General features: G+C 48.5%; 1 protein-coding gene across 5 annotated transcripts; it reads right to left on the bottom strand.

Moving 5' to 3' along the window:
- Positions 1–1,927: 1,927 nt before the first annotated feature.
- On the bottom strand, positions 1,928–25,175 carry GGT7 (gamma-glutamyltransferase 7). Of its 5 annotated transcripts, XM_087445362.1 has the most exons (16): positions 24,976–25,174; positions 18,266–18,501; positions 17,817–17,968; positions 16,206–16,335; positions 15,283–15,350; positions 14,998–15,071; positions 14,396–14,592; positions 12,365–12,452; positions 10,680–10,807; positions 10,417–10,505; positions 8,360–8,509; positions 8,123–8,240; positions 7,214–7,351; positions 5,940–6,039; positions 3,807–3,872; positions 2,473–2,617 (listed from the first exon to the last, which is right to left on the bottom strand). In XM_087445362.1, exons 1-15 carry the CDS (start codon positions 25,142–25,144, stop codon positions 3,820–3,822), a joined length of 1,890 nt encoding a protein of 629 aa, XP_087301488.1. In that variant the 5' UTR covers positions 25,145–25,174; the 3' UTR covers positions 2,473–2,617; positions 3,807–3,819. The 5 variants fall into 5 exon arrangements, with proteins under 5 accessions (XP_087301490.1, XP_014643005.1, XP_004430554.1 ...); XM_087445364.1 differs by lacking the exon at positions 3,807–3,872 and having other exon boundaries at positions 1,928–2,617; positions 5,947–6,039; positions 16,218–16,335; positions 24,976–25,175; XM_014787519.2 differs by lacking the exon at positions 3,807–3,872 and having other exon boundaries at positions 1,928–2,617.
- Between the last annotated feature and the right edge of the window lie 595 nt (positions 25,176–25,770).

Below are 25,770 nucleotides of genomic sequence, written 5' to 3'. Positions count from 1 at the left end.
AAGAGAGCCTAGGAGAGTTGTTATGACCACAGGTGTGGCTCAGGCACCTAAAGATATCAGGCCAAGGATATTCAAAGTTGCATTGGAAACCACCCAAATATCCATCAATAGGAAACTGGTTAAACCCTTCAATGAACTATGATACATCGTTATAAATAATTAGGTAGATCCATATATATTGATATTGAGATGGAAAAATGCCCATGCTATATCAGTAGTAAAGTATGGCTATAAGTAAAAAAAAAAAAAAGGGAGTTATAGATTGTGACTAATATAATCCCATTTTTATTTTTAAATGGAATAATAATATGTTATATCTACATAAAAAAGAAGCTGGAGGAATATATACTAAATTATTGATAGTGAGATTTTTGGAAAGTTGAGATTTTGAGGTCATGGATCATCTACATTATATATTTATGAATTGTTTGATTGAATAACTATTACATCTGTAACCACATAAAATAAGAAAATTGTTTTTTTTTTTTTTTTTAAAGAAGAGAGACACATGATCTTTGGAGTCAAACAGACTGCTTTTGAGACATGGATCTGCCAGCTATCAACTGGGTGATCTTAGGCAAGTTACTTCATGTCTCTGAACCACAATTTCCCCATCTATAAAATGGGGAAATTAACACTAGCTTCATAAGGATGTTGTACCTACCTCATCAGTTTCATCTCATACTATTGTTCTCTCAGTATGCTCTAGAATAGGGCTCAGCAAACTACTGCCCATAGGCCAAATTGGGCCTTGTTTTTATAAAATGAGGTTTTCTGGGAACACAGCCACAGCCATCTGTTTACATATTGTTTGTGGCTGCCTTTGCACTACAACAGCAAGGTTGAGTATTTACTATAGGGACCATATGGCCTCAAAGCATGAAATATTTACTATCTGGCCTTTCCAGAAAAAGTTTGTCACCTCTACTCTAGGAAGAATACACCGGCATTTTTCTACCTCCTAAAACAACACATTCCTTATCACAGGACCTTTGCACATATTGTTCCTTTTACCTAAAATGACATTCTCACATCCCACATCTAATCCTTTTCTGTCAATCCTACTCATCCTCATCACCTCCTTGGGGAGGCCTTTGCTAATCCCACCCCACTCCTGAACTAGATGAACTTTCCTGTTATACATTCTCATAGCATCCCTCATAGAGCCTATCATGATGGCAATTACCCTAATTATCTGTGTCCTTAGTTTTTTAAGGTTTGACTCCCCCTGTAGACTGAAAATCCATAAAAAATTGTCTGTCTTGTTCATTGCTGAATCTCCACTGCCTAGCAAAGTGCCTAGAATATAATGGATGGATACATGCATGCACGAATGACATAATCTCTAAAAGGTACTTATTGTCTGACATATACTATATAAAGTATACTTTATAACAAATAGTTCACCTAGTAGATGTGCAAATGGTTTAAAGCACAGTTTAGGAGTTGGACATTCTGAGATCGAATCCCAATTCTTCCATTTAACACATGAGGAACCTTAGACAAGTCCCTTAACCTCTTTTTGCCAATTTCCCATCTGTAAAATGGGAATGATATTAGTACCTACCTCATGAGGTTTGTAAGGAAGATTAAATAAGATTATCCACATAAAGTGTTTTGCATAGAGCTGGGCACACTATAAGTGTTCAAAAATGCTATCTATAATTATAATTATTGTTATTAATTATTTTTATTAGTGCAAGTCTTGGATAGATGGCAGATATTATTATGACCCCCACAAAATCGACTCCAGCTTGCCCTGGAGTCATGGCTCCTGGGACAGGGTGAGCCAAGGTCTCTTCTCTCACTCCCACTCCCAACACAGCCAAAGACAAAGCAAGCCAGAGCCACAGTTAAGCAATATTCTTTCTTTAATTCCCCTTTGCAAATGGAAGCCCCTGAGCTGGTCCCCACCCCCACCCCTACCTCATACCCTGAGGCCCCCAGATGCAAGACCCCCGCCTCAACCTGGTGGGAGAAGGAGAGGAGCACCCTCTCCCCAGGATGGTCCATTAAAAAAATCCTAGTCCTTTAAGAAATGAGGCTGGGGACAGGAGAAGGGAGCTGGAAGATGAGGCCCAGGTCAGGCCAGCTGGAGAGGCTGGGGTTGTGAGGATCCTCGAGAAGGGTTTGCAAGCACATCCCTAAGCTCAGGGCCAGCATGGCTGAGGGAAAGGAGACAGACGGACAGACAGTCTGACTCCTCAAGGTCCTGCCTGCCTGGTTGTAGACACTGACACTTACCATCACCACCACCACCACCACCACCACCACCACCAGCAGCCTCCGGATGGAGAATTTTCCAGTTACTCTGCGATAGGGTTTGCTAAGCATCCCCTCTGGCCCCTGATTGGAGCACCCCTGGGGTCCACCTGAGACCAAACCTTGGAGAAGGAGGGACTCTAGGAACATGCAAAGGGGGGGAGCAGAGACCCCCGCTCCGCCCCACTGCTCTACAGGATGGTGGCTCCAGCTGCATCTGGGCTCCGAGGATCCTTCACACCGATGATGAAGTTGTTGGTTCTCCGGCTGCCATGGACCCAGGATAAGACATCTACCTTCTCCACGTGGTGACCCCTGGCTTCCAGGAACTCAATCTCTTCCTCTGTGAACTCACCTGAAAACCATCCCCCAACATATACACATTCAGAATGTTCAGAGCACTGGCTCAGGAGACCTATAGACAGACCTGAGTCCTGGTCTTGGGTGCTCCACTGAGGAGCTGTATGACCTCAGACAAATTGCTTTACCTCTCTGAGCCTGTCTCCTCATGTATAAAATAGGGATTACACAAGAACCTACTATAAGAAGTTGTTGATAATACACAGGAAGCACTGAGCTCAGAGCTTTGCATACAGTAAGTGATCATTAATATACGATCATTCTTAATATTGGGAAAAGGGCTTTGGGGTCTTATCTCCGAAGCCGCCATCATTACTTGCCAGGATTACTGCATAGCCCAGCCCACTAACTGGTCTTTCTGCTTCCAATACTGCCTTCCTTACAGCCCATTCACACAGCAGCCAAAGGGATCCTTATAAACCATTAGTCAGATCATGTCACTTCCCCTACTCAAAACTCTACGATATCTTTGATGACTCTTAGAATAAAATCCAAAGTCCTTACCAAGGCCACTAAGGCCCAACAGCATCTGGTATCTTGCTACCTCTCTAAACTCCTCTCCTCACTTCCTTCCACTCTCTCCCTTGCTTAACTTTGCTCTAGCCTCCATGCTGTTCCTCAAGTAGGCCAAACATGCTCCTACCTCAGGGTCTTTGCACTTGCTGTTCTCTCTGCCTGGAATGCTCTCCTCCTATATAATCTCAAACTGGCTCCCTCACTTCATTCCAGTCTTCAAAGAGAACTTCCCTGACCACTATCTAAAACAGCAGCCCCTCTTATCTTTACCTTGCTTTGTTTTCTTTAAGTACTTAATGCTACCTGTATTTATTTATTTATTTACCGTGTCTCCCTCCACTAGATTATAAACTTTTTGAAGGCAGGGATGTTGTCTTGTTCCCTATTGATCCCCAGTGCCTAGAACAGGGTGAGGACATAGTAAATGTTAAGCAAGTATTTACTGGATAAATGAACAAATCCCCATCCTCTTGTATAAATTCAGGTCCTCATCATCTCTTGCCTGAGCCATTATCCCAGGTGCTTCTTGTATTTTCCCTACTTAAGTTCTGCTCCCTTCAGTCCACCTCCTCCACATGAAACAAATCAGGTCATATCCCTCCCCTACTCAATTGGATAAAGTCCATGCATCTTAACATGGACCTCCATGACAAGCCCTGTAACCTCACCTTCCACTTCTCCTCAACAAAGATCTGGTCTTCTTATTTCCTTAAGTAGGATGATTTGTGGTAGTTCTTGAGATAAAGACACAACATTGAATAGCATTAAATCACCGAGTTGGAAATGTATTCCCTTTGTGGTTCACTTTCAATAATAGCAAGGACTAAGTTTCAGTCTGGTCTCTAACATTTCTAATCTCCTTCTTTAACAGAGACAGCAGGCTTCAGAGCCTTCTGGGGGCAACACTGTCTAACTAAAACCTAAAAACATTTGACTTTTTAAAGCTATTTATTGTCTATTTGTGGCAAATGATGCTGTTTTTCCATTTGTGATTATGATATAAGATTTACTTTTAAAATACATTTAGATTTAAAAGGACGTCCATTTATAGACACAGATTATATAAATAATGGTTTAGATGGTGTGCAAATGTGGCAAAAGTCATGAAGGGGCTAGATAAATTCTGAAGTTTGGGAAACCATGTCTCTAGTCCTGGCTGCTCTCCGAGCCATTCTTTCTGGCTTTTGCCAAGGCTGTTCCCCTGTCCAGAACGTTCTTTACCTCCACATGCCAAATTCTTGCTCATACTTCAAGGCCCAGACAGTTGTCACCTCCTCCATAAAGCCTCCCAGAGCCCTTAGGTGGATAACTTTCCCTTTGCCAAGCCTCCACTCCTCATATCCCTGTCTTGGACTGTGAGTCCCTCAAGGAAAGGCTAGGATGAGCCACGTCCCTCCAAATAGCTTAGCACAGAACCTCATATTCAATAGAGACCAAAAGATATTAGTTGAGCAAAATTCATTTTCAAGGACTTAGCCTCATCATCCATCAACTGGGATCCAAAGTGTCACTGGCCAACTACAGAGTGTGACTGAGGATCTAGGTCTGTGGCTCCTAACATGCTTCAGTCCAGGAGATATCAAGAGCCATACAGGGGCCGGCCCTGTGGCTTGGTGGTTAAGTGCGCGCACTGCAATGCTGGTGGCCCGGGTTCGGATCCCGGGTGCGCATCGAGGCACCACTTCTCCGTCCATCCTGAGGCCGAGTCCCACATACAGCAACTAGAAGGATGTGCAGCTATGACATACAACTATCTACTGGGGCTTTGGGGGGAAAAAATAAAATAAATAAAATCTTTAAAAAAAAAAAAGAGCCATACAGTAAAGAACTGAGTCTTTGGTATCAGCCAGGTACATGTTCTAATCTCAGTTCTGCCATTTATTGGTTGATCTTTGACTAGTTTATAATCTCTGTGGGTGTCAGTTTCCTTATCTGTAAAATGGGGAAAATGATTCTGAGCAAGCAAGGACCATGTCTCATTCAATTCAGTATGCCCTTTGGACTAGCATCACATACTGTCGATTGTAATAAAAACTCCTCAAAGGTGCACATACTTTCCCAGTTACAAAGTTAAGCTGTGTCCAAAATTAAGCACTTGTCCTTCTTAGAGGAAAGTCCATCTCCTCACTATAATCTATAAGGTCCATGATCTGGCCCCTGCCAGCCGCTCTGATCTCATCTCACCCTCACTCACTCTAGTCTCATTTCTACTCCTAAAACATGCCAAGCCTATTCCTGCCCCGAGTTCTTTGCATTTGTTCCCATGGCCTAAAAAACCCGCCCGTTTTTTGCATGCTGGGCTCTTTCTCACTCTTCAGATCTCAGCTTAAATGTCACCAAAGAGAAGTCTTCCCCCATCATCGTCAGTCCTATACATCATCCTGTTTTAATGTCTGCAGGACATTTATTGTGCTTTCTCATATTTCTTTGATTATTTATTTTCCTGTCTGCCTGTAAACACAGTATCCTCAAAACCTAGGATAACACCTGGCACACAGTAGGTATTCAATACAAATTGCTGAATGAATGGTTTGTAAAATTAACAACTATATCTTATTTTACAAATGAGACAAACAAGGCTCAGAGTGGAGACATGAATTTCCCAAGGCCACACAGTCAGGAAATGGCAGGACTGGTTCCAATCCCCAGATCTTTCACGTTCCAATAGGAGTTGGTTGAAAGAAACCAAACCTTCACTGGCAGGGAGTTGGTGCTGGTCGAGGCAGGGGCACCCTAGGGAGGAGCCCCCTTCTCCACCCAGCCCTGTGCCCACCCCATGGAGATCTCTGCTCTGCACTCACTGTCCACCTGCAGGAGGTTGGACTGCAGGTCCGGGTGCAGGCGGCCACGGGCCAGGCTGTCACTGAGGTTCCGGTTCAAGGTCAGGACATTCAGCAGAACCTGGGGGCAGCCAAGGGGCAGAAGTCAGGGCTGTCCCAGAGCTAGGGGTTCAGGACTCCACAGCCCTTACCCCTGGTCCAGACTGTTTAATCTTTAGAACCCTTATACCAGGGGTGTCATCTGAGCCTCTCAACAGTCCCAGAAGACAGGCAAGCCTGTGATGACTGTCCCTATTTCACAGAGGGGAAACCGAGGGCCAGAGAAGGAAAGTGATTCACTCCAGAGTTAAGAGTGAGCCAGAGAAGAGGCACCACTAACATCCAGTCTACTTTAATGCACTCCAGGGCTCTCCTTTCTTTTCCCTGGCCAGGTCAGGGTTAATAGCTGGGGGTGGTCTAGGGTGCGATGTGGGGACTTTTAGCTTAGTGGTTAGGAGTGTGGGTAGGCTCTGGAACCAAAGTGCCTGCCCTTTCTTACTAAACCAGATCTAACTTTTTAACCTCTTTGGGCTTCAGTTTCCTCTTCTATAAAATAGAAATAAGGATTCCTCCCAAAGTTGGGAAGGTTAAAAGGGTTAACACATGTAACACTGTGCCCAGCACTTAGTAAAAACTCCAAAAATGTTAGCTGTTGTTATTATCTCCATTTTACAGATGAGGAGACTGAGGTTCAGAGAGGTTAAGTGAATTCTCCAGCATCACATAGGTGGAACTTGGCAGCACTTGAGCTGGGACCCAAGGGTGTCTGATTCCAAAGCTCAGGTTTGTTAACTCACCAGAGTTAACAATTCCAAAGTACGTGCCTGGCACATATATCAGGTGCTTAAGACGTTCATGGAATTGTCGTGAGGCATTTTGAAGAGTAGCAGGCCCTTTCTTTCAAAATCAGACCCTAAGAGGGCTGCTTGTCTATTCAGATGCTGAGTAGAAGCATGATGGAACTTGAGGTTGACAGAACGCAGACAGCCCAGATGCTCTATCACCTCTCAATTCTACTGGCCCTGAAATTTCCCCTGCAACCTGGGAAGACAGGGAGCTTCAGGGCTCCATTTTTGCTAAGAAACAGTGCAGTCCATGCCCCACGTGTCCAGGATGGGCCTCGCACAAAGCAGCTTCAGCCCATGTTTGCTGCGTGAGTAAAGGATGAGAACAAGCCAGAGACACGAGGAGCATCTGCAGCCCAGGCCATGGCTTGGCTCCTGGCCACAAAAGGCCTCCTAAGGGGGAAACTTCACCTGGGTCAGGCTGCTGAGGCCCCGGGCAGCTCCATTGGCCCCCAGGGCGAGGTAGGTCCCACAGAGCCCTTCTGCCGGCCGGACCACAGTGGGCAGCAGGAAAGATAATGGCCGCTTCCCTGGCTGCACCGAGTTCTCCTGTTGTCAGAGGACAGAGACCACAAGGGGGATAAGAGGTGGGGAAAGACAGGAAAGGGCTACTCCACCACTCTTCCAACCTTGCTCCCTCCCCTGCATCTTCCATAGGCCCAGTTTTCATGGGAGACCAGCCCCTTCCCCGGCCATAATTTGCTGTCATGAAATGGGAAGGGCTCCTGGATAACTGAGGTGGGGAGTGGACCCACCGAATTATGGGGCTGCTATGGGTGACAGAAGAGGGGACCAAGCCAAGAAAGATGGCTATGGGGAAGAACAGGATAATCTCCACCCTGGTCACCTCTATCTGTCTTTTTCCTGCTGGGACCCCAGCTTGCAGGGTGTAAGAGTGCTGGTCTCCAAACAGACAATAATTCCTATCTTTCTCCTTGGGTCTCCCTTGGTGCCCAAAAATAGGGCTGAGCCCCATCAGCTCAGCATCACGCAGTCATAGACTACCAATGCTAAAAAGTGCCCAAAGCATCAAATGGGAGCCAATATCCTCATTGCCAAGGTGAAGAAACAGAGGGCCAGAGAGGGGGCAAGATTTTCCCTAGGTTACAGTGAGACAGTGATAGAATGGGACAGAGTTTCCTTGGATCCACCAGGCTTCAAGCCCCAGACTTGAGCTGGGGATGAAGTGGACACCTTGTTTAGGCTCCTTTTCTTTATAATAGAATTTGCTAGAGGAAGTAGGGAGGGAGGGGCAGCCACACTGCTGCACCTCCTACCTAGCCTCAGGGTCCCCAGGGGAGGAGGGAAGCAAGGCCCTACCAGGCTGGGTGCAGAGTGGTTAGCAGTCCTGTTGGGCCAGGAAAAGTCCAGCATCTGGCTGTTGAGCAGGATCCCCGAGGGGGTGATGAGGCCACTGCCAAAGGGCTGGTTCAGGGAGCTGGGGGCCGAGGTTGGGGCCAGGTGAGCCCTGAGCCCGCCCTCACTCCCAACCAACCCCCACCGCCTTCCTGGTCCAGATGATCCCTTGTGCCAGGTTCTGAGTCTGAGCTGGCATACCTGACCATGGCCACAATGAAGTCATCAGGGCCCATGATCAGCACCTGGGCAGCAGTGGGAGCCCCGTCCAGCTCGTAGACAGGCAGGAGTGGGGCAGGGGCTGCCTGAGAGTCATTGATGTGGCCCCGGAGGTAGGCAGCCTCTACCTTGCTGAAAAGACAAGGGGTAGGAGATGAACACACAACAGGTTCTCATTACATCCCACCTACCACATTTTGTGATGTCTGTTTGTGCAATTATTTGATTAACATCTGCCTCCCACACTGGACTACCAGGTCTGTGAGAACAGAAGTTCACTTATTCCTAACAAATAGGAAATATCCAGGAAATAGTTGTTGAACAGAATGAATTTATTCAGGTGTTATTCAGATTCTCTTCTAGAGCCAATTTTTAATTTATTTCATGTTTGAATCAGGAGTCTTTTAGTTACTTGACTTTACTAATTCTTTTTTTTTTTTTTTGTGAAGAGATCAGCCTGTGCTAACATCTGCCAATCCTCCTCTTTTTTTTTTGGCTGAGGAAGACTGGCCCTGGGCTAACATCCGTGCCCATCTTCCTCCACTTTATATGGGATGCTGCCATAGCATGGCTTAACAAGCGGTGCATGGGTATGTGCCTGGGATCTGAACCGGCAAACCCCAGGCCGCTGCAGCAGAGCACACGCACTTAACCGCTTGCGCCACCGGGCTGGCCCCCTCACTTAATTCTTTCTATGAAAGTACCTAGGGCATAGTGGACACTCAGAAAATATTTGTTTTAAATGAACAAACTGAATTCATTTAATCGAACGTTTGTAGTCCAGAACTAAAGTTTTATTACGAGTTTAGTCAGGGGAGGGTTTTGTATACAGGGATCTTTACTTGCTATTAGAATTATTTTTTCAAGGCACAGGAGGACTTGGCACATAGTAAGCTCTTACTAAGTATTTATTGGATGAATTACTTGAATGAGTTTAATATAGGAGTGTGTGTGTGTTTCAGAGCTAAATTTTTATTGATCTTGAAAACAACATGCAATCTCCAGACTTTTTAAAGTTCAACTGAGGTTTCTTACTTAATAATTGTTAGTTTGGTTGTTCTAATTGATTAGAGAATGGCAAGTTACCAAGGATTACTGAAGACATTCACTCAGTTTCCAAGCACAAAGGCTGGTGGTCACACAGAGAAGGTGTGGAGGACTTTGTTTCAAGTGGCTTGGATGGGTGAGTGCGGGGGGAGGCTTGGTTTTTAGCCTTCATCCTTGTGACCTTGAGCTGATTGTTGTTTTTGGTTGCTGCTCTTGTTGCTTTTTAATTATAAGCTGTCGTTTAGTCTCATCATTTCCAATTTAATTCATAGAGGGTTGTCTGAGTAACAATACAAATTCACATGAACTATATTTTTGGCTTCTGATTTTCCCTTAGCTGGCCTTTAAGTCAGTTATAGTAGCAGTTAAATAGTAACCATTCTCACCCCTATTGCCAATTAATAATAATAATGATATTTGTTGAACACTATGTGCCAGACAACGTGCTAAGTGCTTTGCATGTGTTTAGTCCCCACCACGACCTCTTGAGGCTGGCACCATTACTATCAGGCCGCCTTGTAGAAACTGAGACTTAGAGAGTTTAAATGACTTGTCCAGGCTGCACAGCTAGTGGATGGTGATGCTGGGATTTGAACTGAGTTAGTCTGACCAGAGTCCACAGTCTTCCTACTGTGTTATGCTGCTAATGTAGATACATTATAATCAAAATCTCCACCACTTCCAGTATTTGCTTGGAGACTGTTATTATTGTTATTAGGCTTTCTTTTTCCACTCAAAACGGGGAACAGATGCAGGTGCCCTGCTAGGGTCAAAAAAATTTGACAGCCATATGAAGTAGACCAACTCATTGTACAGATGGGGAAACTGAGGTACAAGGAGAGGCAACCACTGTGTCACACTGTGAGTTGGGGTTGAGCTGAAATTGACTTGGGACTTCAGGCCTTATTGCTCTACCAGCTGCTTTTCACCTGATCCTTCTCCCACACCCTGCACCACCTCTGCAGTCCCCAGGGTCTTGTCCCAGGACCCACCTGAGCATGTCATCCATGCTCTCAGTGATGGTAGAATCGTAGACGGGATCTCCCAGTCTGCTGGCCAGGGCTAATGCAATCTTCAGTGTCTGAAAACAGAGCTGGGGTGTGGAAGAGGCTCCCAGGCCCACCCCAGCACCCACACCCAGGATCCTCATGTGTGAGAAAACTTGGAGGTGATTTAGTCCTGCCCCATGGCAGTACCCCATCCCCTCACTTCCGGTATCCCCAGATCCAGGGTGGGGTGGGGGAATCAGCTTTACCTCTGCCACCCAGTGAAGAGCCTGTTCCCGGGACACCAGGCTGGTGAGATTGAAGCCCTCAAGGATGTTGAGAGCACTGATGAGGGCAGGGCCCGTGTGCGGGGGTGGGGGACTGAGAACCAGGTGGCCTGAAAGGACAGGAAATGACCAGATGGCAGGGGAGGGGTCAAGGCATCTCCACATCCCACCATCACACAGACTGAGACCACTGCACCAAACCCGCTCATCAGATAGGGAAACTGCATTGAGAGACAAAGCGTTGAGAGGCAAAGGGATGCACTCAAGTTCACGGGGCCAGGACTCAACCCAGAACACTAGTCTTTAGTGTGCTCTTGCATACGAGGAAACTAAGGCTCAAGAGGACCATGATTTGCCCAGAGTCACACTGCAGTCCCTTGGCAGAGCAGAGACAGGTATCCAGATGTCCAGATTCCTGGTCCATCATGTGCCTCCTTTCAGCTCCTCCCACAGGCCAGGATACTTTTCAAGGCCCCTATGGTCCCACCCCCAAAATTTCTTGGGAGCAGCAACCTCCTCTTCCTACTCGAGGTCCCTGTTATTAGAGGTTTGGACATTAAAGGAATAATAATAATACCTGAAACATGACACTAACATTAACTAATTAACTCATTTAATCCTCACAATGGGTACTGTTATCATCCCAATTTTACAGGTCAGGAAACTGAGGCAGAGAGAGGCAGCTGGTCCTAGGTTACAGGAGACAAGGGGAACCCAGAGTACTCAAGGTACTGGCATTGCCAAGAGAACTCAGGCTGGGAAGGGGAGATGGAAAATCAAATACACCCAGTGCCCACTCTGATCAGGGCAACTCTAACATCATCTCATCAAATCCTCACGGGTATCCTAAGAGGTAGGTACTATTATTATCTCATTTTAAGGAGGGAATGAGGGCTCAGAGTGGGAAGTAATTTGTTCAAGGTGATGGCACAGCTAGTACTCAAACCCAGGTCTTCCTGGCTCCAAAGCTATGTTCTTCCTCTGTTCCATATACCACAGCCTCTGGCAGAGGAATCAGGCTGGAGACTGAGGCTTGGAAACCTGAACTCAGAGGCAGCCTCTTCTGGGCCTTGAAGTGATCTGGGCCTCCTAGAGGAGAGAACCTGAGACTCTTCTGAGGGACCCAGGAACATACCACTTTGGGTTCAGCAAACATGGACTTCATCCATGTCATAAGCTTGGCTTTCTGGGTTCCTTATTGATTTTGAGTTTGGCAGGTTAAGTTCCATTCCCTCCCTGGGCCTCAGTTTCCTTTCGGTACAATGAGGGGCTGGGTCTATGATTGTCTTGAAAGGTTTGTTCTAACCTGAAGCTTGGATGGACGTTGGTCTTACAAATTCTTCTTAGGAAGTACAGAGCAGTGAGAGGGGGGCTGAGGGAACACAGTGCCCAAATCAAGAAAACCTATGGCCAGAATCCCAACTTCCAGGCCTGAGCCTTTGACCAGACCTCTCTCCTCATATCCTAAATACTTGGAGTAACTGACCCCATGACTATTTCAGAAGGTAGGATGGCTCTGGCTTGCTTCAACAGTTGGCTGCCCAGGCAGCTCATTGCCTCACTTTCTCTCCTGTGGAATGGGGAGGAGTCTCTAGGCCAAAAGGATATGGCCATGGACTGGGAGGCTTCTCTTGAGTAGGGACCCTGGGAGCTGGGGGAGAGGTCACCTCTGTACACGCCACACACAGGCTTCTCCACGAGGGCACTGTAGTTGCTGAAGTCCTCCTCAGTTATGACACCCCCTGCGTGCTGAGCCTGGAGGGGAGAGAATGATCCCACCACTGCTGTGAGCCACACACCATACTCTGAGCATGTGGTACAATAGGGCTTGGCCTATCATATATGTTTGGATCACAGACAGATCAGGCGTTTATAATTTTTGTGCCTTCTGCAACTCCTATCATAGCCTTTAGGGATCCCATCAGCCCTGGATACTCCAGAAAAAAGGAAGGGGAAAAAGCACTAATACTGAGCACCTTCTATGAGCCAGACATTGTGCTAGGTACATTCTATGAATGACCTCCTTAGCTTGGTATTCAAGGCCCTTTGTGATCTGGCCCCTGCCTACCTCTCCTACCTCATGTCCTGCTATTCCCCAATGAGCTCTGTACAGCCACCCAGAGTGACCTACGGTCCCTAAACGCATAACTCCATGTGTTTGCATGTACTGCCCTCTCTGCCTATATAAAAGGAAGATTTTCCACTTACGGCAGCACTTGCCTGTGAGATATCAAAACTGAATTCTGCATTTCACTACAACCAACTAAAGCCACTCCAAAACCATGAACTCTGGATGACCCTGGTAGGAATGACCCTTACTGGACGTAACCAAGCAATGAACCAATCTTGTACAAACCGATGGGCTCATTCCATCCTATCCAGCGTGCTAATTTTCAATACTTATTAGCATAACCACTAGGAATCCATTCCCTTTTTTCAGTATTTTTTAGTACTTAAAACCCCTGACTTTTAATCTACCCTCAGTGAACTACACATTGAATCTCTTGGCTGGTGTGTGTTCCTTTGTCTGATAAGCTAATAAACTCAACTTTGGGTTTTTTTCTTTTAAAGCTCTGATGGTCTTTGTTAGTCTCCTTCATCCCCTTCTCCACCTCCAGTAGAGGATACACAACCCAGGTCTGGCTAATTAGAGCATTCCTTTTCTGTGCCACAGTGATTGGTTTGGGAATAGTCATGAGACCTGTAACAGGCCAATAAGACAACCTTGAGGCTTCTGCTGGAACTACTGGAATGAGACATGCTCTTTCTCTAGGATGGCTTGCTGGAAGGATGGCTGGTAGGGAGCAGGTGTGGAAAGGATCTGACAGAGAGTGAACTCAAACAGAGGGAAGTAGAGTCATGAGACAGAAAGAAAGACAGACCAAGTCCTGACAATGTGGTTGGAGCCCCTGGACCCAGCAGATCTAAAGCCAGTACTCTGCTGGACTTTCCAGTTGAGTCCATTTGAGACGGACTTCTATCACCACATCCATATCTCCAGCGCCCAGCACAGGGTCTGGCACAGAGCAGGTGAGTATAGAATGAATGAAAGACCTATTTAATTCCCACAACTGTATGGCAGAGATAGATATTATCAGCCCCATTGCACAGATGGGAGAGCCACTGAATTGGTCTGTTAACTTATCTTGAACATAATTATCCATTAGGAGTTTTGAACTACTGGCACCTGTTCTCAGAACCCATTACTGCCTCAGACTAAGACTATTTCAGGTTGGTTGGTAAGCCCTTGTATTAATCTTCCCAGTCACAATAGTCACCAGTGAAGGAGGTGTTTCCCTCAGTCCCTAAAAAACCCAAGGGCAGGGTGGGATTGTGGGCTTAGGGAAGCTGAGGCTGATTATGGGTCTCCACCAGGCCTGGGAGGGAGAGGAGATCCTCTGGAGAGGTTGGCACCAGCCCTGGGGAGCCCAAAGGTACTTCTCTCAATCAAGACAACTTTTCCATCACCCCAGGAGGTTCTTTATGCGCATCCCAGTCAACCGCTCCCATCTCCTATAACCACTGATCTGCTTTCTATCACCAGAGGTTAGTTTTGTCAATTCTAAAATTTCAAGTAAATAGAATCCCCAGTAAATATATGTAGAAAGACAGGGAAGGAAAGAAGGGGGAAGAGGACCTCCCTGCATGGGATGTCCCTGCAAGCGTCCTTTGGGGCATGGGGCTCCCCACAGGCTCACCTCGGCCACCATCTCTAGGGTGAGGTTGCCACCGGCGTAGAAGGCAGCAGGGCCGGAGGTGCCGAGCGCATCCAGCACCGAGGCCAGGTCAGGCCGACGCAGCAGTGAACCAGGTAGTGGCGGGTGGCCCGACGGCAGGAACATCTCTCGGAAGCGCTCAGACGCATTGGGTGGCGGCTGTTCCGCCAGGGCACGGGCTGCGGGCAGACCAGAGGCTAGGCATGGGGGTGCCAGGACTGGTCGGGACCTATTTAATAGGTCTGAACAACAGACCTATTTAATTCCCACAACTGTCTGTGATGGGGGTGCCAGGACTGGACTGGACGGCTGAGATGCGCAATAGGCTGGGTGGATGAGGGCTGAGTGGTCAGCCCTAAGCACTATTATGGGGGAAGCAGGGTGTATATGGACCCCTCCCAGATCCCCTCATTTGAGTCTGCCTCCTGGTGACTCTAACGGTGATGGTGGGATGGGGTGGGGAGGGGATCTGAGGAGCAAACTGGAAGAAAGGTGCATTCTGGTTTGGGCCCCCAATCTCAGAGGTTCCCTCTCCATTCTCCATCAACCTCATGCCTTTCCCCCCACCCCCAGGCCCCACTGACCTAGATCATGGGTCACGTTGAAGCCATCTTGGGCCACAGCTGCTGCGAAGGCCAGGACTTGGGACCATGGCAGCCTGGGGGGCCGGAGAGCAGGGGGTGGAGGAGGTCCTGGGGGGAGGAGGAGGGGTCCTGGGGGGCGGGGGGTTCCTGGGAAGGAGACTCCCGGCAAGGGAAGGGGATATTAGGAGGGGGAGTTGGGAATGGAAGAATCCAGGAAGATAGGAGAAAGCCACCCAAGGAGGGGTGCAGGTAGGGCCCCCTGGTCCCTAAGGGGAGAATCTTTACCTGCCAAAGAGCTGGTGAGCTTCGTGTAGCCCCTTCACCATTCCAGGGACCCCCACCAAGAGCCCAGGCTGGGCAAGGCGGGCAGGCGAGGGAGAGAGGAGACCAGGTCACTGGAAGGGGGGGGCTGGGCTGAACTCCTCAGAGCCCCAAGCCAGGGATGGGGGGCTGGCACAGGGGAGAGACACAGGCCAAGTATCCCAGAGGAGGGACAGGTTGTCCCAGCAAACATCCCTCCCATCTCCCTGACTTCCTATCAGCAAACACAGAAAGGCCTCCTTTATCTATCACAGTCGAGGGATTTATAAATTAAGCAAACTCTTTCAAGAGCCAGGACATAACCAATTTAGATGGAAACCTGTCTACATTGGATTATTATACCTACCCCTGCCTTTTAAAAGAGTGGACAAGGGACCTTCATTTAACCTTTTCATTATCACACCACCATTACTCTGAGCTATGATAAATCATGCATGTTTGGCTTTTGCCACTGTACTAAATATCTATTTTTCCAAGTTATTCTATTTCTTCCTTTGCTCTCAGTGGATACTGGGTTTGCCTCTAGCAGTTCCTCTCTAATCTTATGTTGTAGGCTGGGAAAGTGACAGTCAACAGGGTTAGAGTGAGATGTGTGTTACAGTGCAGCAACTTTGTGACATCTCAGGCTGCTCAGCGGCCTATTTTCTTCCTTCCCATGTGCCAAATAGGCAACGTTGCCAGAGAAGTAAGGTGTGGCTGTATTGCCTATTATTAACCATCTAGACTTTTTGGTTCATTATTTTACTTGGGGGCTACCTGTCTCCCTCATAGCCTAAGAGCATCCTGCTTAACTTTTTTCCTCACCTCCATAGTAAATACTCAGCAAAGTATGCTTGGGTTAGTAAAAGGGCAGTGAAGGGAGATCCCCCTGGACCCTCTCTTCTCACCAGGGTCCCCACCTTGGTCTCCCAGGATCTCTGCAGGGCCTCTTCCCTGAGGGCTCCTGGTGCAGACTCCCGGAAATCAATTAGGTGGCTCTCGTTTCGTCGGATGTCATGTATCAGCATCACGCCCCCACTGGGAGAGACACAGAAGGGGGAGGGTGAGGATAAGATGTTACCCCTCTGAACAATTAACCTGCCACCCCTGAGCCCCCAACGGTGATAGCTGTAGACTCAGTTTGTCATCAGAAGTCAGATGAGCTCCCTCCCCAGCAGGGATTCAGAGACTCAGCCACCCTATGAGGGTAGGGAGTGAAATCGAGAGGGTTGGGGGCCCAGAGTCCATGGACCTCTTCCAGCCTGTCACTGGAGACTTTAATCCCTGATTAGGGAAAACCCAGAGACTGGGAGAGCAGGATGTTCTGCCCCGCCCCCTAAGACCACAGCTGGACGGATGCCAGCTTCCTGCACCTGCTGCCTTGGTATGCCCCCCGCTCCCTCTCCCAGGACTGAATTATATAAGGACAGATTGTGCAAAACCGAAAGAGGGATTTCTTTGATAGGGCCTGGAGGGCTGGTCTTGCAGGAGCCAAGATATGGACTTGGTCAGCTTGTCCCTTTTCTGTGGTTTGTTTCCATCTGAGATGGGGTTGCATCTGAGATGGCTGGCTTGCAGCAAAGTAACATAATAAGGAAAGCAGGACAGATGAACAATAGGGAGTGGTAAGTACTGTGGCAAAGTGGACAGCACAAGCCGCATCATGAGAAGCAACTTCTATTCAGCTCCAGATAATTGCAGCCATGTGGGAATGTGGGAATGAGACCAGTGTTACCAGGTATCTCCAGGTTCAAGAAATGTTGGAAAACTGGATTTTTATGAAAATCCTCAACTTTTTAACAACAGCAAACAAACCTTAAAAAATTTAAGTGTGCAAACCAAACCAGTCTGTGTGCTGGGTATAGCCTATGGGTGGCCAGTTTGTAACCCCTGTTTTAACAGTTCTTAGCCTGGGGTGTATTTTTGGAGGATACAGGGTCCATAGCTTTCATCAGACTCATAGGGATTTGTTTTAGAGATTTGTAAACCCTAAAAGTTTAAGTATCATTGCCTTAACAAGAGTATAGTCCCACCCGTGCACCTCACTTTATAGTTTACAAAATCCTTTTCCCAGTTAAAGAAAAAAAAGCTGGGGCCAGCCCCGTGGCATAGCGGTTAAATGCGTGCGCTCCGCTGCTGGCAGCCCGGGGTTCAGATCCCAGGCGTGCACCGATGCACCGCTTGTCAGGCCATGCTGTGGCGGCATCCCATATAAAGTGGAGGAAGATGGGCACAGATGTGAGCCCAGGGCCAGTCTTCCTCAGCAAAAAAGAGGAGGATTGGCATGGATGTTAGCTCAGGGCTGATCTTCCTCACCAAAAAAAAAAAAACTTCTGAAAACACCTCCTCTGACTCTATATAAAAGAAGAAGGGGTGAAATTGGGTATAGAAAGAGCATATGCAAGGAGTTGAGGCCCAGCTGCCCCTCTGCTCAAACTTAAAGACCTCCACATGGACACAGACCAGGACACAGAAGTAGGCCTGGGAGACCCCAACCTCCACAGCTGGGAGCTCCTTACCCGCCTAGGCCAGAACTGTGCGGAGCCACAATCCCCAAACACAGGGCTGCTGCCACCGCTGCATCCACAGAAGATCCCTGTTTACTGAGCACCTCGACGCCCAGCGATGTGCAACGGGCAGCATCGGTCACCACTGCACCCTGATGGAAGATCTGGGAGGGGAAAGGGGACTAAGTGGGGGCAGGAGGAGGCCCCTGCTAAACCTGGAACCTCAACAGGGGTTGGGGGTGGGAGCTCTGCCCTCTTGTCCTCTTGATTCTCCCCTATGACTCCCCTCATTATCTCAAATGCCTCCTACCTGATCAGGTCCCTTCCTCTCTCATGTCACCACCCTCTCCCCTTTCCATTTCCTGGCCCCCTTCCACCCCACAGCCATTCCCCAATTCCCACTGTCTCCTCTTACTCCTTCCTCCCCAGTTCCCTCCCTCTGCCCCTCCACCTCCTCTTACCTGAGGGTCCCCGAAGTAGATCTGCATGACAAGCGCCACAGTGACACCCGTGGCAAAGGTGAGGCAGGCTGTGACGATGACCGTGAGCCCGTCCTGGCGGCAGGAGCACTCCGCCGCTGCCGCGGAGAATGGGTCTTTGCGCGTTTCCCTCAAAGGCGACCCGTCCTGGCTGCCCATCTCGGAGGAGGACGACGGCAGCCGCTGCAGCCTCGCCGACTTCAGGAAGGAGTCTGGGTCTGCAGGCGGCTGGGGGTCGGTCTGGGTGCCTCTTACCCGGCCCGGCCCGCCCTCCAGGTGGGTCTATTCCACGTCCCCCCTCTCCCCACTCCTGTCAAACAAACCCCACTAGACAGCACTGCTCACCTTCAAAGTCTCCCCAGTATACCCCAGGGCAGTCTAGCTGGGAAGAAGGGAACCCAGCTGGACAGCGGGGCTGGCTGGATTCCCGCCCTTAGGCCAGATTTCCCGGGACCCAGGATGGAGAACACTTCCTGGAGAGGCGGGTGTTGGGCCCTCCCTGGAAATCAGATCCTGCCCTAGCTGGGGGCCCAGCCTTCTGTGCAAGGAGGCAGCTACCTAAACTGAGTGTAGACTCTGGCTTCCAACCTCGCTTCGGTTACCCATTCATTCATTCAACAAATATGGAGGGCCTGCTATGCATCTGGCTCTATGCTACATGCTAGGGGAAAGGAACAGACAGTTCCTGCCCTCCTGGGGGTCACAGGCCAGTGGAAGAAAAAGGTAATGAACAAGTAAACAAAACAGTACATCATTACAAGTTGTGGCAGGTGCTATGAAGAAAAAGAAGGATGAGATGATAGAGAATAATGGTGTGTGTTGGGGGCTGCTTAGGTGGGGAAATCAGGCAAGGCTTCTCAGTGGAGGTGACTTTTTTTTTTTTTTTTTGGTGAGGAAGATTGGCCCTGAGCTAACACCCGTTGCCAATCCTCCTCTTTTTGCTTGAGGAAGAGTGGCCCGAGCCAATATCCATGCCCATCTTCCTCTATTTTGCATGTGGGACACCTCCCCATGGCTTGATGAGTGGTGTAGGTCTGCACCTGGGATCCAAACCAGTGAACCTGGGCCACCAAAGCAGAGCACACCGAACCCAACCACTATGCCACCAAGCTGGCCCCTGGAGGTGACTTTTATTTATTTATTTTATATTTTTTTGGAGGTGACTTTTAAAGCTAAGAACTAAGGAATGAGAAGGAGCCAGCCATATGTCAAGCAAGGGGTAAGTGTCTAGAATGTTCCAGAAAGAAGGAACAGCAGGTGTAAAGGCCACAATGTAGGAATGAGCTTCGTGCATTAGGGAAAAATAATCAAGGCTGGGTAGCTCCGGTGTAGTGAGCAAGGGGAAAGAGTAGTGGGGTGGAGGCTATGCCAGATGCACTGGGCCTTATGGGCCCAGTGAGAAGCTTGGATTTTACCCTAAAAGCCATGGGAAGCCGCTGGAGAGTTTTAAGCAAGAAGTTGAAGCCATCTGTTTTGGTTTTAAAAAGATCTGTTTGGCTGCTATCTGGGGAATGGATCTGAGGATGTAAGAGTGTAGGCAGATGGGACCTGAAAGCCACTTTCTTGCTGGGTGACTATGGACAAGTCACTTCAAGTCATGAGCTTCACTTTCCTCATCCTAATAATGGAACTGGTCCCTAACCGGCCAGATGGGTACAAGGAGTCCATGAGGCGATATCTACCGGGCACCTGTAGGTGTGCACTCAAAGTTACTTCCATTCCTTTTCCACCTTGGCCAGGGCTGAGACCGTCTTCTATCCCAAAGTTTCCCTCCTCTGGGTCATATCAGCCTTGAACCCAGGTCTCTAAATGGCCTAAAGGTCCTGGGTGTTTGTGAACAGTAAAGAAACAGCCTGGTATCTTCGCCTTAATGCCTTGCTGTACTCACAATGTGTTTTTAAAAGTTCATTCATTCAATAAATATTTTGGGGGAACCTGCTGCTATGCACTAGGAGTATAACCTCTTTAAAAGTCTGTAGGATAGGGGCCAGCCCAGTGGGGTAGTGGTTAAGTTTGCGCGCTCTGCTTAGGCAGCCCAGGATTCATAGGCCCGGATCCCAGGCGCAGACCTACACACCACTTACCAAGCCATGCTGTGGCGGCGTCCCATATAAAGGAGAGGAAGATGGGCACTGATGTTAGCCCAGGGCCAGTCTTCCTCAGCAAAAAGAGGAGGATTGGCAACAGATGTTAGCTCAGGGCTAATCTTCCTCTCACACACAAAAAATAAGATAAATACTTCTAATATTAAAAACAAAAGTCTGTGGGATAATATTAAAAATTGACTGTTACATTTTCCTGTTTAAAATATTATTGTGGTTCCCCGATGCCAACATAAAAATCCAAGCTCCCTGACCTGGTGTTTGAGGTCCTCCATAATCCATTCTCCTCTCCATTGTGTAAATAAGTAACCATACATATATGGATAAAATGCTGATATATGCGAGAAATTTTTAGAAATTATTTAAGGTGGTTACTTTTGGGAAAAGATATTGAAGGTGGGGATGAGATGGGGTGGGAGAAGTTTTTGTTTGAAATTTTTACTACTCATATATATGTCTTTTGTTTTTTTAAATCAATACATTTATATTTAAATAAAAAGGAAAAACTTCAGGGAGATAGTAATGGAGAAGGGGACTTTTACTTTTCCTCACTGTTCCCTTTTATTTTTCACCATGAACATGTAATTTGTTTTTAAACTTTTGTTTAAAAAAAGAAACTTGTCTTCTGGAAGCCTTCTTCAGTTGATCATGCTTGCCTCTAACCCTCAGCACCAGCACCACAAAGTCTGTAAATAAAACTAGAATTCATTCAAAACAGATGTTAAATACCTATTGTGGGTACAGAACTCTCCTTGGCCCCCAGAGGTTTCAAAAGTGCAGGAAATGGTTTTGAAACTTAAATTTATTGATGCTGACTATATACCAGGCACTTGACATACATTCCCTCATTGAAGTGTTCCCATAACTTTGAGATAGGCCCACTCTCTCCATTTTCAGATGAGGAAACTGGGGCTGAGAAAGGTGATATTGCCTGCTTAAGGTAATAAAATGAATAAATGGCAGAACCAAGAGTCTATGTAACTTGAAAACCTCCTTTCCATTGCTCCACATGGCATCAGGAGCTGTTTCCACCCTCAAAAACCAAACTTACAAGCTAATTCTAGTTGATATTTCCAGCTACTTGTCCTTAAATCTGTTTTCTCCAATCAGATATGAGGAGCCAGGAGGTAAAGGTGATATGGCCCCATCAGAGTTGGATCTATTCAAGACTTTTTATTCTACCAGTCAATCATTAAGTTATTTACTTATTCAACAAAAATATTTACTGAGTACCCTACTGTGTAAGTGCTGAGACAATAATACCATTGATTTTACTGATATGTAAGAGTGACAGCAGGACACTGGGAAAAGGTTAGTTTGGGATCAGAAGAAACAAGTCTTTTGGGAGAAAGATGATGAGTTTAATTTTGGCTATTCTGAATTTGTGGGATACCAGCAGGAGTGGTCTGGAGGCAGCTGGCCTAGAAGGCATCTAATTTTTATCTGCTTAGACACCATTCCCCATTCAATTTTCTTTTAGAACGCACCATCTCCCCTCTCTTATTCTTCATTCCCTCATTCCTGACCAGAGTAAGTATGTATATGACCTAGGCCTAGCCAATCAGAACAAGCACCTCTGTACACTGATTGGTTCAGGGACAGATGTGTGACCAGCACCAGGCCAATGAGACTCAAACTTTGTTCTTTTGCCAGTAACTATTGGAAAAGAGAAAGGATTTCTTTCTGTCTAGCTTGCTAAGGTGGTAAGATGTAAGCCTGTTGCTGCTGGGGGCATCTTGCTTCCACAAGACAGGAGGCTTTCTGAAGATGAAGCCCATACAAAGGAAGGCAAAGCAAAAGATGGAGAAAAGCCAATTCCTTTTTAGGCACCTCGATGCAGCTATGCCTCAAGCCCCACATCCCTGCCCTTTTAAGTTACACTATCCAATAAAATTCTCTTTTTAGATGTAGCTCAGTTTTAGCTGAGTTTATGACAAAAGAACCCTGAACAGAGTTAACTTGGCAAGTCTAAAGCTCAGGAGAGAGATCTTAGCTAGAGACTGAGGTCATCCCTGGCTTGCTTACTCCCTTAAGGAGAGAATCACTAAAGATTTTTGAACCAGGCAGCGACACGATCAGAAGTGCAGGGTGGTGGATGGATTGGGATTAGGGGGGCGGGGGAGAGGCAGAGGCAGGAAGAGTACTAGAAGCCTGTAGGTGAGACGGGTAAGAGAGGATGGTGGCTTAGTCTATAGTGGTGATGGCAGGGATGGTGAGATGGAATTTGGAAGATATTTAGGAGGGGGAAAGAGAGCATCTGATCACAATTTGGAAGTGAGAGGGAGGGGGAATCATGGGTGGCTCTTGGGCTTCTACACTGGAGACTGGATGAGTGGCAGTGTCATTAATTGAGAATGACATTGGGGGAAGAGCAGGTGTATGGGGAAGAGATGATGAGTTCAGCATAGAACATGCTGAAAGTAAGGCACTTGCAGGACATTTAGAAGCAGATCCCTGGGAGAGAGAGGAATACATGGGCCTTGAACTCAGAAGAGAGAAAAGAAAGTATTTCCCCAGCCTTGGAGTCGTCACCATCTAGCTCTGTTTTCCACAGGGCCAGCTGTGTGGTGCCTGGCATTTGGTTCTGGGGAGTGGCAGGCTAGAGGCTAGTTGGGCACAACCAAGGTCCTAGATAAGAGGATAAGGGGCAGTGCCACTAGGAGGAACCACCAGGTTGAGAACATAGGAGGCCATGTTAGCCAGCAGGCTGGTCCAGTGGGGCCAAAGGAGCCTTGGGGCTTGGAAGTAGTGCTGGGAGACATGGCATTGAAATGACTACACTGAAATGACTAGGTATGATGGCAAGGTCTTTGGAACCTTAGTGTACAACCTTGGCATAAGGTACAGGTTCCCAGAAATTCAGGTGACCAGGGTGTCTGCTGGATTTTTGTACAGGTGAGGGCAGAGCCTGTATTAACTCCCCAAGGTACTCCCTGAGGTTTGAGAACTTCCTCCCATGCCATTCTTTCATCCTGAGATCTTCTCTCTCATTCATTTATTCATTCAACAATTTTTATTGAGTGCTTAGCACCGTGCTGGATGGCGGAGAAAGGACAGTAAACAGAACAGTCACGATCTCACCCTCATAGGGCTTACAGACATGGAGTAATCACATGATTGCACAAATAAATAATCACAGGTTTTGATAAATGCTAAGACATTTATAGGGAGCCAGGAGAAAACATATCAGGGTTTCCAATCTCTAGGTTGGGAGAGATAGGCGTTCCCAGTTGAGCTGGAAGAAGAAACTAAGGCCCAGGTCAGGACAGGTGTGCCCATTGTCACACAGTGAGTCAAGGCAGTGCTGGGACCAGACGTGGCACTCCTGACTCCTGAATAAAGGACCTGGTTTCAGGCTGGTATCTACCAGGCCACATCTTCCCACTCCTCTCCCTGCTACCTCCTGATCCAGGCCTACTCCCTCTGGGAAAGAAGTTGTGATCTGCAGCTTTGATGTTTGATGCCCATAAATGTGCCCACTCTTCCCTCATTTCCCCCTCTAAGTAGGGTATGGTCTACTCAGGTTGGCAGAGGCTGCTGGTCAAGGCCAGATGACTAGAAAGTTGTGGAGGGGGAAAGAATTTGGGGCTGTCAGGCTGGGAGTAGCCACAGAAGGGCCAGGATAGAGAGGGCTGGGCCAGAGAAATAGGACCTGCCAGGCTGGTAAGGGAGAGAGCTCAAGCATAGGCACTGGGAGGGAGAGAGTGAAGCAGAAGGATGCTCTAATGCCAGGAAGTGACGTTGAGGGAAACAGGGATGGGAGATGGAGGATGAAGAATGGAAGGGAGGATAGAGCTGGACCACATGGGTAGGAGAGGGAGCACTAGGGAAGAAATGCTCAGAGAGCTCCTAGTCCTCAGGTCTCCCCCAGGCCCTGTCTCCTCCCTCCCTACTCTCACCCCTTGCAGTCCCTGCAGAGAGCTGAGAACACAGAAAAATTCTGGAGCCTGCTTCCTAGGGGGCAGGGTACCTTACTAACACTCCGGCCTGATCTATGGCTCGGGGAGGGATGAGGTAATCCACAGGGCAGCTAAGGCACTCTGTCCCCAAGGACTTTGAGAGGTCAGGCAGTCCATCCCCCTGTCTCCCAATACCCATCACTCGCAGACAGACGGAATCATATTCTCTTTACCCCTCGCTGGACATGAGGAGATTCTCAGCTTCTCCCCATGGTCTCTCCTTCCCACAATCCCTGGCTGTGGGGAAGTTCTTCTCAAGACCTAGCCTCTATCTATCCTGCTGCAGTCCTATCCTGTTCTCTGTGACTAGAAAAGCCCTCTTGTGGGTGGTCACAGATGTTCCTTAGGATCTCCCCTCCAACATTCCTTCTTTATTAATTGGTTCTTCCCAAGCGGTAACCCCAATCCCTCCTACTGCAGTCCTTGGCATGTTCTCCTTTGTCGCATCTAAGCCTCCAAGGCAGAAACGCATTCCTAACCCCACCAGATAATTAACAGTGACAAGGGAGAAGGGAGAGGTCCAGGAGGAAGAGGATGAATTAGGGAGATGGAGGCTCGAGGTGATGCTCCGTGCAGATGAAGGAGGACCAGGGACGTCCCAGGGGGCAGGGACGGGGCCAGCGGGCCTCACCGGTATCGGGGTCTCCCAGGAAGGCGTCCTCGTCCTTGCGGCCCCTCAGAGGGGCCGCGGGCGCCGGCTCATCCTCCGGCAGCCGCGGGAAGCTGGTGATGCTCATGTAGTCCACGGGCGAGTAGGCGCCCAGGGCGCTCTCCTGACTGGCCTCGCTCTCCGCCGCCATCCTCGCCCGCGCCCCCCAGCAGCGCAGCGCTTGCCGGAAGTGGTGCGGCAGGGGCGGGGGTGGGGGTGGGGGAGAGGGCGGGGCCTGAGCTCTTGGGCCGCCGGGAGCGGGCGCCTCACCACCCCCCACCCCCCCAACCCCCCCAGCGAGTGGCGGGGTCTGACTCTTCTACGCCTGCTTAGCGCTGTCAGCCTGCAGTGGGCGCGCGGGTGGGGGTGGGATGTGGATGGAGAGCTTGGAGGGCAGGTCGGGGTCGTGCAGCTGGGGGTGAGGGAGGAAGAGCGCGCTGCAAGCGCACCCCATAGTGGCTCGGGGCGCCTTATGCAGCCCAGGGGACAAACCCCTTCCTCCTTCCAGTTTGAGCTAGAATCCTCCTCAGACCTCAGACGCCCTCCTCGGCCCACAGACTCTTCAACTGACCGCAAACCTCTCCTCGACTGCAGATCCTCTCTCTGATCCCAACTTCCTCGGACCCCAGGCCCCTCTTCTGACTTCAGACTCCGCCTTCACCTGCCAGCCCCAGCCCCTGCTTCATCCTCAGACTGCTTCTTCGCTTCGAGACCCCTCCTCGAACGTCAGATCCCTCCCTGGACCTCTGACACTTCTGACTCTTCTTTCAATCAAAA

Source organism: Ceratotherium simum, chromosome 21, assembly GCF_057802395.1.
Source record: "Ceratotherium simum simum isolate JZ-2026a chromosome 21, ASM5780239v1, whole genome shotgun sequence".
NCBI lineage: Eukaryota > Metazoa > Chordata > Mammalia > Perissodactyla > Rhinocerotidae > Ceratotherium > Ceratotherium simum.
Note: the sequence above shows the minus strand (reverse complement) of the source record. Positions and strands in the feature narration are given on the sequence as shown.